Source organism: Bidens hawaiensis, unplaced genomic scaffold, assembly GCF_021521415.1.
Source record: "Bidens hawaiensis isolate Kalapana, Puna unplaced genomic scaffold, B.hawaiensis_p1.1 tig00057951_1, whole genome shotgun sequence".
Lineage (NCBI taxonomy): Eukaryota > Viridiplantae > Streptophyta > Magnoliopsida > Asterales > Asteraceae > Bidens > Bidens hawaiensis.
Window position 1 is genome coordinate 54,425 of NW_027500462.1, and position 15,317 is coordinate 69,741.

Genomic DNA, 15,317 nt, shown 5'->3' on the forward strand with positions numbered 1-15,317 from the left:
AGACCGTGTATTGTCGTTAAAGTCATGTCCTGAATTTATCTAGTAATATTGTTTCATGCAGTGCTGACTGTACACTCGTTGAAGCCACCTGAGCCTGTTGTAGTTCAGACGACCATTAGCTTCAGCGAATTTTCTGATTTTTTATTTAATATTTTGTTTTTCATTCTAAATTTGTAAACTAATAATAATACAGACATTTATATACTTTTTATCTATAAATATACAAATTTATATAAATTTATATATGTGTAAATAGGTTACTTTATAGTTATAATATATAAGTTTACTAGTTTATAAATTCCTACAACCTCTTCTTCTTCATCTTTTTTTCTGACTTTTTTTATTAAACTAAAAAAAATGGAAGTAGGGATGAACACAACCAATTACACAAGATTCAAGACCTGACTTTCCTTTCCCCACCTCCTACCTAAGATTATATATAGTTAAAAAGCCTTAATTTTAAGCATTTTACGTCATGTGGTGTCAAATCAGAGTTTTAGTTTTTCTAAAAAGAGATAGTGTAGTCAAAATGCCTAGAGGGGGACTTTTGTATTTTTATTTTTATTAATAAAACTAAAAAAAACAAAAGGAAAATGACAAAAAAAAAAAGAAAAAGAAAGAGAAGAAGGAAAAAAAAAATCAAAAAACGTAAAACGCTCTGGATGCTAACGTTGTGTACATAACTCTCCCTCCAAAAAACCTACCCAAAAAGACCCGGGGGGGGGGGGGGGGTGCCCCCGAAGTTTTAGGCTTAAAAGCCACAACGTGTGGCGACGCTTACGCCCGTTATGGTGTTCGCGATCTACGTGGCCGCGCCACCCTCGTTTGCGGCTTCCTTGGCTGCTCACAACAGGTAGCCTAAGGTCGAGCTACATAAAGAAAAACTAAGGTGAAAAGAGTATAATGTAGCTTTATTGGATAGGTAGAACATTCCTAAGTCGTATAGGCTATTGGATATGCTTTATTGGATACACACAATAAAATAAGTCGAGCTCGAGCCAAACTCTACTCACTCATTGGCTCTGTCATTCGCTCGTCCAAGGTAAGCCCACATTTTAACGTTTATAGTTATAACTCGATTACGTTTTAAGGTCGCGTAATATGGTAAGTGAACTCTCTAGAAACCACCATAAGTCCATAATATTAATTTTTAGTTATATAAAACATAAATGTAAATAAGTTGACTCTATATTGTACAAGCCGAGCTCTAGATTAAGTTTTTGCTCATTAAAACTTAAGAACGAGTGAGCCGAGCTATGCCGACTTGTTTTAACTTCGAGTGCAAGTCCGAACTGAAGTTGGCTTGGCTATGTCTGCTCATTAAGTAGCCTATGCTATTGGTTACTTGTTTCGATGGTTTCGCACGTAAAAGAAACAGAAGAAAAGATTAATCGTCGAAATACCTAAAGTAAATTATTTTAAAAAAATAAAGTTATTTGAGTAACTAACTGAAAGCTATTGAATCGACCGATGTAAACAATAAAATCGTCATTTTCCACTAAAATCCAATTAAATGAAACTATATATAAACCTTAACTTGTACATATAATACTTGTACCAAAATAAAGTTATCAAGTGGGGTTTGTTGAAAGCCTTAGACGGGTACATAAGTATTTTCATGATACCTTGCACGCCATTCACTTCTCCTTTATGTCTTTCCATGTTATATATTCATAATAAAAACCTCTATATCCAATTGGGAAATGTCACAAATAACATTTATGTCAAAAATGGGAAATCTGTTGGCAAATATGTTCAAGAAGAAGAAGAAGAAATTATTAGCCATAAATAACATTTCAAGATTGTCTACTCAACTACCCGACTTTCCGAAAGGTAGTTTTTCTATATCGTGATGATTTTATATGTTGATAGTTAGGTTACTAGACGTGTTGCTAATTATGTACGTTTTTGTTTAATATGGTTCTAGGTGGTGGTTTTGCGACGGGGAGTATCGATTTGGGAGGATGAGAAGTGTGCCAAGTGTCCACGTTCAACAAAATATGGGCCACCCATGAAGGTGGACCAGGTGATGTTGGTGCAACGTTCTATGAACCATCTTCAATGCCAGACGGTTTCTTTGTGCTTGGTCATTATAGTCAATGCAACAACAATCCTTTATTCGGGTGGGTTCTAGGGGCTAAGCCTTGTGCAAGTGACCCCTTGTCACTTGCATTGCCAACTAGTTACTCACTCGTGTGGACGAGTGAGTCTCAAAAGATAAAACAAGATAACAACGGCTACATTTGGCTCCCGGTGGCCCCTGACGGTTACAAAGCCGTCGGTTATGTCGTCACAACCTCACCTGAAAAACCGTCTTTGGAAAAAACTCGATGCGTTCAATCGGATTTTACGGAGACGGTTGAAAATGATAGGTGGATTTGGGGGTTAAATGATGTGATTGACCCTAATGGGCTGAATGTGTATGGGTCAAGGCCTAAGGATAGAGGGGTTCAAGCCATGGGTGTATCAACCGGTTCATTTCTAGTCCAAAACATAGGGGGTTCATCTGACGTGTCACTACCATGTTGTTTGAAAAATACCAAAAGTACCTTATTTGCCATGCCTAATTTATCTCAAATCAAGGCTTTGATTGAAGCATATTCACCAATAATATATTTTCATCCGGATGAAAAATATCTTCCTTCTACGGTTAATTGGTTTTTCCAAAATGGAGCCTTGTTGTACCAAAAAGGGCTAGAAACCTCCCCTAGCCCGGTCGAACAAGACGGTTCGAACCTCCCTCAAGGTGGTTCAGACAACGGTTCGTACTGGCTAGACCTTCCCATTGACAATTCGGCTAAGGAAAAGGTCAAGAAAGGCGATTTAGGTAACGCTAACGCATATTTCCACATAAAGCCCATGTTCGGCGCAACATTTACCGACATGGTTATATGGGTATTTTACCCGTTCAACGGGCCAGCGAGGGCAAAATTGGAATTTCTCACAATTTCTCTAGGAAAGATAGGAGAACATGTTGGTGATTGGGAGCATTTGACATTAAGGGTCAGTAACTTTGATGGTAGTTTAAAATGTGTCTACTTTTCGGAACATAGTGGAGGTACATTGCTAGATGCATCACAACTAGAGTTTGAAAATGGGAACAAACCGGTCGCGTACGCTTCTTTGAATGGTCACGCGTTTTACTCAAAACCGGGTCTTGTTTTACAAGGGAGTGGGAGGAATGGCATTAGAAATGACACGGCTAAAGGGAAGGCGGTGATGGACACCGGAGTGAGGGCGGTGGTGGTTGCGGTGGACCATTTAAACACGGTAGAGCCGCCATGGTTGAACTATAATAGAAAATGGGGTCCAAAGTTAAGTTATGAAATTGCAAAGGAGATAGAGAAAGTGAAGAATGCTTTGCCAGGGAAACTTAAAGGATTATTTGAGAGAATAGTTAAAGGTGTTCCTAATGAGGTTTTAGGGGAAGAAGGGCCTTCTGGTCCTAAAATGAAAAATAGTTGGAATGGAGATGAGAAATATTAACTATGATTAATTATTAAAACATATATGTATTTTGTATAAAAGGTAAATTATTTGTGATTTAAGGTGTATGATGTGGTGTGGTTATATACTTATATTTGTGTATGAAGTTCAAAATTATATACGAATAAATCTATCTCGTTGTTAGTTTGATTTCACCATCTTAATCATACGATTTCAAGACAAAGGGCTTTGCTACGGACTTATCTTCGAGGAATGACACTGTTGTGAGAGGGAGGAGAGAGCGCGAGCAAAGCCGTCGGTAGTTTTAGGCTTCATAGGATTTCGTGGCCTCCTATCCGATGCAAATGTTCCAAGTATCAATAGTTAGAAGTTAGAAATCCAAGTACGAACACCATCATATGCACCACGTCTAAAAGGTCACAAGTAGTTTTGTCAAACAAGTGTACATCTAAGTATCTAACTAGCTTTCTAAGTTTCCAGGCCACTTCACTCAATGTTGAAGGGGCTAACGTGACAAATTCACTTTAATTAATTATAATATAATTAATAGTCTAAAAGATTTAGATTTCTCTCTTTAATTTTTTAAATATTTTACAAGTTTATCTAATTTATTTGAATCCCAAGTTACGAGTTTGAGTATGTTAAATTCGTGTTTAATTTGAGTAGGACTAATATGGCTTTACTTCATTATAAATAAATGGATTACAAGTCATTGTAAATTCATTCTTCGTGTTCTTGAGCCTGATATTCATCAACCGGTACTTCAACATAATATCGTAGGACGGTAAGCTTTTGATTTTGATTATTAGGTTTTGTTTTCTGTTTTCTTATGAGTTATGACTTATCTTTGGTAGAACTTTTCTTTTTTAACAAAAAAAGATGTTCATCAAACGGTTTGGCGACCATTGAGTATGAACTATGATGTCAAGCTTGATTTAATAAAGCAATGACCGTTTACAACCACTTCTTCAAGTGTTGTGCCTTCAAATACGTACGCGTTTGAGCGTTTCTAATATTAAAGATGCATAAAATTTTAAACGAAACATCGTCAAACACAAGGAGCAACATTTATTTTACTTTTTAACTTCTATTTCTATTAATTTTAGTTGTAACTTGCAGCTAGACTAATGCAATAATTAATAAAATTTGTTTCTATTGTATTGTATTTTGTTTTATTGTTAAAAACTAGTTCATACAATGATTACGAAATGGCATCTAATTGGAATATAACTAAAAGTCAAAATCTTAAAACATTGGATCCTACGAAACAATGTTTGAACTCATGCTCCGGAGAAACGTGCCAACTCATTTGATAATAACTACTACTTTTTTATTTGTAACCAACTTATTTCCAAATATTTTTATACATAACAAAATCAATAATAAATTTATAATCCATGCATTTTTGCCCCATTCACATTTATTAGTTATATATTGTATCCATGATTCTTAATCCACCTTACCTATAACCTACCACAAGTCAAAACGATTTTAGAAACCAAACTAATATGTATTAATATATCATAGTACTAAGCTTTTAATTAATAGTAAATTTTGTAGCAGTTATGACTTATAAGACTATCAACCTTGATTTTGACAAGAATTTTCATTTCACATTGGTTTCACCGAATCATTTTAAATTTCTAATTATCTATTGTATTAAAGTTTAACAAATAATATACAATTAAAATAAACTTTTAACAATTAGTTACACAACTATCAAAATGTTTATAGGTTAAATATTTAATGTAATTAAATAGATATATCAAACGTAAAAACGTTACGCAAGCTTTGAAACAATAAAATATTTTATCCCATGAAAATAAAAGTGGCACCCTCCCAAAGTTCTGGCAAGTTCCCATCTATACTCTCTTTATAATTAATTACATGTGACCACATATGCACATCCAAAACACCACACAACAAACCCTGCCTGGTATATACACACACATATATATATCCACATATACATACAAAACAAGTTCATAGTTTCTTCCAACTCTTCAAGATGCATTCTTCAATCCTTATAATCCTCTTCACTTTCTTTGTTATATCCTTGCTCTTCAATGGTGCAACAATGGATGAATCATCAAATCGATCATCGTTGTATTCGGTTTCTCAAAGGAGAGAGCTTGCAGGGACTGAAGCCACCTTCAAACTTCCTTCTCCATTACCCAAATGGCCCCCAGGTTTGTATGTTTTAAAAAAGATTTATAAAAACGCATTCTTTGAGTTCACATGAATCTTGATCATTTATTATAGGTGGAGGTTTTGCTGATGGAACCATTGATTTAGGTGGATTACTTGTGAGTCAAGTAACTACATTCAACAAGATTTGGTCGGCTAACGAGGGAGGGCCGGGCAATGCTGGTGCAACGTTTTATGATTCGGCTTCGATCCCCCAAGGGTTTTCGGTTTTAGGGTGTTATAGTCAACCTAACAATATGCCTTTATTTGGGCATATTCTTGTGGGCAAAGATGTCACAAATGACTCTTTGAACCCTATTCTCAAACCACCAATTGATTACACTCTTGTTTGGAGTAGTGTGTCACTTAATATCAAGAAAGATGGCGACGGATACATATGGTTCCCGAACCCACCAAATGGCTACAAGGCTGTAGGGTATGTTGTTACAAGCTCGTCTGAAAAACCCGCTCTCAATAGGGTCCGTTGTGTCAGGTCTGACTTGACGGACTCTGTTGAGAGTGACGAATGGATTTGGGGACCGAGCAAAAGTTTGAATGCTAATGGATTCAATGTATATAGTTCTAGGCCAACAAATAGAGGTGTGGGAGCCATGGGTGCATCAATAGGTGGTTTTGTGATTCAAAATGGGATGGGAGGAAACACATTGACATTATCTTGTTTAAAGAACTTGAAGGGTAGTTTGGTAAATTCCATGCCAAATTTGAACCAAATTAAGACCCTAATTCAAACTTATTCTCCTATGGTTTATTTTCATCCAAATGAACAATACCTTCCTTCTTCTGTTGATTGGTTCTTTAAAAATGGTGCATTGCTTTATCGCAAGGGGGATGAGTCAAACCCTAGCCCTATTAACCTTAATGGTTCAAACCTCCCACAAGGTGGTTCAAATGATGACACATATTGGCTAGACCTTCCAAGAGATGGTTCAAGTAAGCAAAGGGTCAAGAAAGGTGACTTACAAGATGCAAGTGCCTATTTCCATGTTAAACCCATGTATGGAGGGTTATTTACCGATATTGCCATTTGGTTATTTTACCCTTTTAATGGTGCATCAAGAGCCAAAGTCGAGTTCATCAACATTTCATTAGGAAAGATAGGGGAACATGTTGGTGATTGGGAACATGTCACATTAAGGATAAGTAACTTTAATGTTGAGTTAAACCGAATGTTCTTCGCGCAACATAGTTGGGGAACATGGGTGAGTGCTTCTAGTCTCGAGTATGCAAATGGTAATAAACCGGTTGTGTACTGATCACTAGACGGTCACTCATCTTATCCAAAGCCCGGGTTAGTATTAATAGGCACTTCAGGGGTGAATATTGGACTAAGAGATGATACGGCTAAAGGAGGTCAAGTGATGGACACTGGAGTTAGGGCGGTGGTGGTCTCCGCAGAGTATTTAGGGTCCGCGGTGGTCGAACCACCATGGTTGAACTTTGAAAGAAAATGGGGTCCAAAAATTGATTATGATCTTGATAAAGAAATTAACAAAGTGGAGAAGATTATGATTGGGAAGTTGAAAAAAGCTTTTGACAGGTTTGTGAAAAGTATTCCTAGAGAGGTGTTGGGTGAGGAAGGGCCCACTGGGCCTAAAGTTAAGAACACTTGGACGAAAGATGAGAATTGAGAATGAGATGACATAATAACATAAATCATTTTTTATTCCAAAATATTGAATCGTACCATTGTATTATACAAAACATATATAAATATATAAAGTTACATGTTATACACTTCGGTAACTAACGCATCTCTAACTATACTTATAAACTACATTTTTTACGACTACGAGAACTAAACTATCACTATTTGAAAAAGCAAGTCTTATTCGATAACTTGACACCCGCTAGGCCTAATGCCGTTTGGTTGATACATTTCAGTTTTCGCAACCCTTTTAAAATCAAATTCAGTCTTTGTTTCAATGTTTTAATGGTTCTCTCTTAGTTATTACAAAAAACTGATTACTTTATTTTTGCTTAAAAAAGAATTAAATAAACATATAAATACTAAATTTTTAATCAAACTTAGATGGATGAAGAAGCAAATGTTAGGATTAAAAGCATCTTTAGTTAGTGCACACATTCAAATTGTTTACATTACGTTACGTTACTACATGTTGTGCACCCAAACATTTTATCTTTTTGACTTAACTCCCTAATCCAGAACAAACCCGAATACAAACCCGGGATTGTTAAATGTGATCTTAAAAAGAAAATAAACAAAAAAACGAAGTAAACAAAATCAACAAACCTTTTAGGAGAGTAATTGCTTAATACAAATGTTAATATAGATTAAAACTAGTCAAAAACACCTTCTGAAATCTGAATCATTTTCTTTGCAGGTACATAAAAGCCCATTACTTAAACAAATGAATCATACAAATCCATTTTACAAACCATTTGGCCATTTTCTTTCACTTCACCTGACAAACTTTGGCCCATACCGTTTTATCAAAAAGCCGAAAATCTGACAAATGACCACGAATCCCTTTAGGTGAACTGTTTAGAGAAAATAATCAGGCGTTCGTCTGGTTACATCCGGTTCTCCTCTCCTTGGAGCAGGATCAAACTGCAAAATTGTATAATATTATTCAGTTTTGGAGAATGTATTGCCATATTTATAAAACTGATGTATAAGTTTATAATTAATAAAAAGAACAGATTTTAAAAAACTAGTCAAATGGGTCAAGAGTCATTTTTATGCAAAAAGCCCATGGCTTGCACAAAATTGGCTCGTTTGTTCGTAAACGAGCCGAGCCCGAGCCAAAATAAGCCCAGCTCGTTGGCTCGTTTAAAATGAAATTTTAATATATATACCCAAAAGTATAACACAAATTATAAATTCTTTTGTCATAATTCCTATATTATGTGTATGTTAAAAATAAAACTTTTCCGTTTATATGTATATATAAATGTGTAAATGTAAAAAGTTCTACGCTTTTTTAGATAAACAAGCTGGCTCAACAAGCCACAAGCCGGTTCGAGCTTTTTATTAGCTGAGCCCAAGCTCAACATTTCAGCTCGTTAAGGTAAACGAGCCATACCAACTAGGCTCGGCTTGTTTACAGCCCTAGTCAGATGAACAAAAACCTGGATAAAGGTGTGGCCCTTGCAATCATCAACTTCCAAGATAGAAGCCATGTTCCCACATCGGTAGCAATAATTAGGCGCACTAAAAATAGTGACAACTTTTTGCTCCTGTCATTAAAACCATTTAAAAGTGTCAAACGTCACAAATCAGAAGGGTCCAACAAGATATAATAAGGTCAAGTAATCACATGTCCCCAGTTGAATCCCTCCATGACCAACTGATGAGCTCTAGCAATAAGCTTCAGACCGTTGGTATGATTAAATTGCTCAGAAATATCCTAAAAATTAAATTCATGTCATAAAGCATTCACTCGATTGTTTAAAGTAAAAGCAAATAATGAGACACATTACTTGTCCAAATGTGTATCCGGCCCCACGTGGTGAAATCCCCCAACCGCAACGGTCATCTGGGTCAGACCATAGAAGATCACACATTGGACCCTCGTGTGGAACCTCTTGCACACGGTCAAAGTTTCTTATACTGTCGAGAGTTTCAATTGAAGGTGATAAACCACCGTGAAGGCAAAATATTTCTGACTCAACCTATATAGATGAAAACACAAGTTCTGTCATTGGTATTATAAAATAATAATGATAAAACTAATAATATAAATAGCAGGCTTGTAACTTTGTGAACGAACCAAACGTTCAATGAAGAAAGTTCGTTTATGCTTGTTCATTTTATAAAGTAACAAACATGACCACAAATTTTTGTTCATTTGACTAAACAATCGAATGCCATTTGTTCATTTGTAACATTCATTTATGTTTTCTTTTAAAAATTCATTCAACTTTATCAATTACTAATATTGATTTATAGTAATTTTCAGACTTTAAAACCTTTTGTTTAGATATCTCTTTCGTTTGTTTACTTTTGAACTATCAGATGTCCCAAGTTTAATAAACGAAAGAAAAGAATGGAAAGAGAATTAAAGAGCAATATAAAAGTGGGTGGAATGGAAAGATTTAATTAACTACCGTTTTCCCGAGTTCAAAAGAAATGGAAAGGAAGTACAGATTTTATGTGTTAAAATTCTTTCCTTACAAATCTCTTCAATTTGGAAGGATTTGGAATGAAGAAACTAAGCATAAATTTTCCTTCCAATTATCTTCAGCCCTCCATTTCTTTCCTTAAAAAACTGTCAAACACGAATTTTCCTGATATTCTTCCAAATCCTATATTTTCCCTCGTTAAATAAAACTCAGGAACACGGCGCAATGATGAGAGTATTTTAAACTTTAATTTAGATATTTACGTTTACTTTTAACTGGTGTTGCTTTATGTTTGTAAACCATTTGAATAGAACATCATCGAATGAACATAAAAAAACATGAACAATGATGTTCTATTCATATGGTTTACAAAATTCATTCGCTTATAATCGTTCATGTCCGTTCGTTTGTTAAGTTAAAGTTCAACAACTGTTACGAACAAGCATCGTTAGCGTTCGTTCAGTTCGTTTAAAGGCCTAAATTAAATAGAATAAAAAGAATGTGGATGCTAACCAAAGCAGTCAATGGAAAATAGTCAAACAGATCTGTAAAAGTCTTCCAGACATTAGCATTTCCGTACCTATGAGACAAATACAACCACAATTATACAATATAGTTAATAAATGACAAAAACAAATTAACCAAAAATCCACTAATAAGTATTACTGAACATATCATTTTTTTTGGCAATGAAATATCGGCTTATTTTATAGTGCAGGTCACTCACTTTCGAAGGCATTCGTCATAAAACCCATAGACTTGAGTGATCTGTAAACAAGAATAATGTTTTTAATAGCTGTTTGACCCATTTAAAAAATAATAAAATAATCAATATAAAATACCTGACGACTTTCATGATTTCCTCTTAAAATTGTAATCCTTTGAGGATACCTCACTTTCAAAGCCACCAAAAGCTGAAAACATTTTGAGTGATAAAAAAATAATTTTCATCAATTTCATAAATAAGTTTTTGTACAAATTAATACAAAAGCTTGTATAAAAAGTCGATACTAAAACTGTACTGTAATCAATCTGGGTACCAGAATAAATTCCATAGTAATCAAGTAGCTTTGATTTCCCCTATGTTTATACTGTACTCCCTGTGTCCCACATAAAATGCAACATTATATGAAAATAACATGTTTCAGCTTCAACTTACCGTGACAGTTTCAACTGAATAATATCCTCGGTCCACATAATCCCCCATAAACAAGTAATTAGTGTCTGGGCACTGTCATTGAAGACATAACATATTCAAGTGAAATTGTAACACCGTAAAAACAAACAAATAAATAATACGATGGTGCAAATAATACCTTTCCTCCTATGCGAAAAAGTTCAGCAAGATCATGAAACTGCCCATGAATGTCACCACAGATTGTCACAGGGCTTTTTACTGGCTGCAAAAGAAAACCAAAAAATGACAAATTGATTTATCAAAATCTTTTATTTATATATGTGGTATATTAGCTCATACCTGAACATTGCTTTCGACCATAAGTATCTCTTTCGCCTTCTCACATAATGCCTTAACCTACAAGAACAGATAGCAAGTGATTTAACAGTTAATACTAATGTTTCTTAAAATCTAACCGCCATTAAACTCCATGACAGTAAATCTTTCCACTTCCTATTTGAATATTTGCAGTGGGTTGCATGATTACTTTGTGGAATTCAGTTAAGTTTTCATAAAGGAGAACATATTACATGAATATCTTTTTTTCTTATAAAGATACACAGTAGTATTCACCAGAATTTTTGGAAGATTGTCCAAGTAGATCGGCAAATGAGTCGAGCCAGCGGACAACATGGCTCAAGCTCGGGTCGATGGCTCAACAAGCCTTCATGTTACAAGTTTGAGGTTGGCTCTAGAGTTCTAAATTGACTCGAACTCAGCTTGGAAAGCTCAACTGTTTATATAAAAACTATATTGATGTTCAGACTTAGTTAACGAGTATGTAAATATTATAGTTAATAATGACTCATTCCATATAAATTACAATAAAACATGACCATAAGTCAAAAAACCTTTTTAGAAAAGTCTAAAATTTTTTAGAAAAGTCTAAAAATAATGAGCTCGTATATTAATAATCCTTTAAAAATACCAATTCATATAGAAAATCACAAAATTCTCTGGGTTTAAGAACCTACAACTCAAGCATGTGCATCACGGTTAAAACTTTTAAGTAAGTTTTAAACAGCCACGATGCACATGCTTAAGTTGTAGGTTCTTTAACTTAGATTTTATACTTTGGGTATCCATTGGTCTTAATTACCCTAGAGAACTTTGTGATTTTCTAACATTATTTAGTTACTTCAGGAAATTAAGGATCTTGTTATACATTTTCATGTAGCATAGACTGTATAGTACATAGGAGCATCTAGCCTTGTTATTTAAAATGAATATACAACAAAATTGCCCCAGGACACAAGGATTGTGTGATTTTATATCATATTTATAAATGTCTCACGCAATCATAATTTGCTTTGAATGATAAATCCGAAATATCAATAACAGTATAACACCACATTCCAACACGTTTAAAGAGCACCGAATCAAACTAATCTATCACAAGTACGTAACTGCATATATAAAGCAACTTAGCAGAGGAGTAGAATAAGAAGCGTCCAAGTTTTCAACAAATTAAATAAAAACAAGCACATGTAATGCTACACGAAAAGGTTTAAATGATTGATCAGAGACGTAGATGAACTACCATAGTAGAGTATTTTCATGTATACAGCCGTTTACATTCTATACAACAATTACTATCAAAATTGTTCTTCCATACTAAATCAGTAACGACTACCCAAAGTACAATCAAGATCAACAAATATAAGCTCAGGATAGTATCTAATATCTATGTCATTCTAGTATAAAACTAACATAAGCTAAATTTCTTACATAAAATTTAGTATTTGACTATTTGTAGAATTTAAAATCAATGCGCATGCTTAAAGTTTCGCATATCAATCTACCTTCTGTTTGTAACATTCTATAAATCTACTTGTTCGTAGGCCTGTAATCAAACCGTACGAACACGAACAAGGGCATGTTCGTTCATTTAACTTTAAACAAACACGGACACTTTATCAAACAAATATTCGTGTTCACTTTCGTTCGTTTAGAATATTAACATGTTTGTATTCCTTTGTTTTAAATCTAAACGAACAATTCACGAGCATAGATGAACATAATTGAACAAAAATAAACACACATATATGAACAAACATAAATGAACACACTTTAATAAACACAAACGAACATAAACAAAAACTCACAAACATAAATGAACATAACTGAACTTCCCGTCTATGTTATTCTAGTATGAAACTAACACAGGCTAAATATCTTAATATCTTATATAAAATTTTAGTATTTGTAGAATGTAAAATCAACGCACATGCTTTGCATATCAATCTATCTTCTGTTTGTAACATATTCTAAATCTGCTTGTTCGTAAGCCTGTAAACGAACTGAACAAACACAAACACCTAATTGGGCAAATATTTGTGTTCATGTTCGTTCGTTTAAAAATGAGCATGTTCGATTATGTTCGTTTGTTTAAAATCTAAACAAAAAGTTCACAAACATAATTGAACAAAGATAAACACACATAAATGAACATATACGAACAAACGTAAACAAACATAAATGAACGAACGAAACATGTGTTCATGACTTCATGTTCGTTCGTTTAATTAAATGAACACAAAAAATTAAGTTCATGTTCGCTCGCTTATTAAATATACGAACACGGTTCACAAACAGTTCACCGTCTACTTGTTCGTTAAAAACTAACAAAATACACTACAAAATTCTCATAATTTAACTACTAATAATACACAAAATACAGCTCTTTATTTATAAACAAAGAAATAATCAACTAATTACCAATCACATCATTCACGTGAACAATTTAAAGCCAGACTAATACAAACACAATAATACCGTGCCCTAATTATATGAAATCTCAGATCCGTAACCAAATCACAAAATCCAAAAGCAATTGTTAATAAATTGCAACAGATAATGTAAATTAAACACAATATTAACTCTAATTTGAATAATATTAAGCAAAAAGATGGATTAATTGGTAACCTCGGGTTCGGTTAAGGGTTTGCACTCCATGAGCTGTGAGATTTGCTGGTCGAGGTTACCATGAGTGTTTGAAGCTAGATCCACACTCATCTTCTTCTTCTTCTGCAGATATTATTATTATTATACATATAATCAATCAATCAATCAATCAGATGGATCCAAATGCTTCGAGAAATAATAATAAACGGACCGAAAGGTAAAATGAAAATTGGAACCCTCACAAATCGTTCCAGATTATTGTTTTGTTTCGGTGTGTATTTACTTACATGCCCCTCAGTTTTAATGATGTGTCACTTTCAGCCTCTCTTTTTTTTTATTTGTAAATGAATTGGACGTTCATTCGTTTGGCGAGAAGTTTGTTTATGTTCATTTGTTTTAATAAATAAACAGAACATGAACAAAAAAAACTTGTTGGGTAAGCTTAATGGATGAACACGGGCATAGGCCGTGTTCGTTCAATAGTGTTCGTGAACGTCCGGTAATAATTATACCTTTTGTAGATCGTAGACACTTATTTTGCTTCAAAGGTAACCGCACATGTTTGGAAAAATCTGAAATCTCTATAAACGAATTGCATGAAAAAATGGGGGTAGTTTGGACTTTGGACAATATATACCAAAACTGAATCCAGGTGGGTTTCAATGATTCACATGAAGGTTTCAATGATTCACATGAGACATGCAAATGGAAATAGTTCTGCTTATTCAAACAGTTTTCCACACACTACACGTAAATTTGGAGTTGGTGCTAACGTTGACAGGTCTCCTTGATAAACAATCTATCCAAAACGGACTGACAAATTTGCAGTTAAATCGTAAACGAATTATAAGACTATCCACAATGTAACCATGTGCCCTTCCCATCTACCCATTGCCACATAAGTTACCCATTATCAAAACTTCTCTTTTACAAGAGGCCATTATCATGTGGGTCCCACATCTTCCCTCACAAAACACCATTTCTTTCTTCTTTTTTAAGCCATTGGCTAAGGGTTTTTTTCATTCTCTCTCATCTCTCTCTCTCATCCATGTCATAAACCACACCATCAAGGGCAACCAATGGCCTCTTTTTTTCCCTTGCATTGGAGATGGTCTAAGGTTTGTAAAAGGGGTTAACGGGTTAACAAGTTAAACTTATAAATTATATAGTTTTAATTCTAAATTTACACTAGTTGATGAATAGGTCAGTATAAGTTTAGCACAACAGCTCGAACATGATCCTAAATTCTAAATTTTAACTCAAGCACATGTATATCAAACTTGTACTAGAGTAACTCATGGTCAAATAATTCTGTAGGACATGGGTTATGATTATATTAAACAATGTTAATAAAACAATTAAAGATACTCTCTTTATACATTTGGGAAATCATAGTACGTGTACCGTATACAAATTAATGACAAATGCAACATAAACATTCATACTGAGGTCCTTAACTAGTGCTCTCATAGATATTTTTTACAAGTTGATACCGGAC

At 34.2% G+C, this 15,317-nt stretch overlaps 1 protein-coding gene and 2 pseudogenes across 3 annotated transcripts; 2 read left to right on the forward strand and 1 right to left on the reverse strand.

Moving 5' to 3' along the window:
- The first annotated feature begins 1,657 nt into the window (after positions 1-1,657).
- Positions 1,658-3,486, forward strand: LOC143602128 (hypothetical protein At1g04090-like; annotated as a pseudogene). The gene is made up of 2 exons (XR_013147775.1): positions 1,658-1,833; positions 1,928-3,486. The product of XR_013147775.1 is annotated as a hypothetical protein At1g04090-like (transcript).
- A 1,781-nt stretch (positions 3,487-5,267) lies between these two features.
- LOC143602129 (hypothetical protein At1g04090-like) lies at positions 5,268-7,283 on the forward strand (annotated as a pseudogene). Its single transcript, XR_013147776.1, has 2 exons — positions 5,268-5,636; positions 5,710-7,283. The product of XR_013147776.1 is annotated as a hypothetical protein At1g04090-like (transcript).
- A 605-nt stretch (positions 7,284-7,888) lies between these two features.
- LOC143602124 (serine/threonine-protein phosphatase PP2A-2 catalytic subunit-like) lies at positions 7,889-14,024 on the reverse strand. The gene is made up of 11 exons (XM_077079342.1): positions 13,841-14,024; positions 11,216-11,272; positions 11,055-11,138; positions 10,898-10,969; positions 10,581-10,652; positions 10,466-10,506; positions 10,252-10,318; positions 9,097-9,288; positions 8,934-9,023; positions 8,746-8,853; positions 7,889-8,224 (listed from the first exon to the last, which is right to left on the reverse strand). The coding sequence occupies exons 1-11, from the start codon at positions 13,928-13,930 to the stop codon at positions 8,159-8,161; spliced, it is 939 nt and encodes a 312-aa protein (XP_076935457.1). The 5' UTR covers positions 13,931-14,024; the 3' UTR covers positions 7,889-8,158.
- Positions 14,025-15,317: the final 1,293 nt, after the last annotated feature.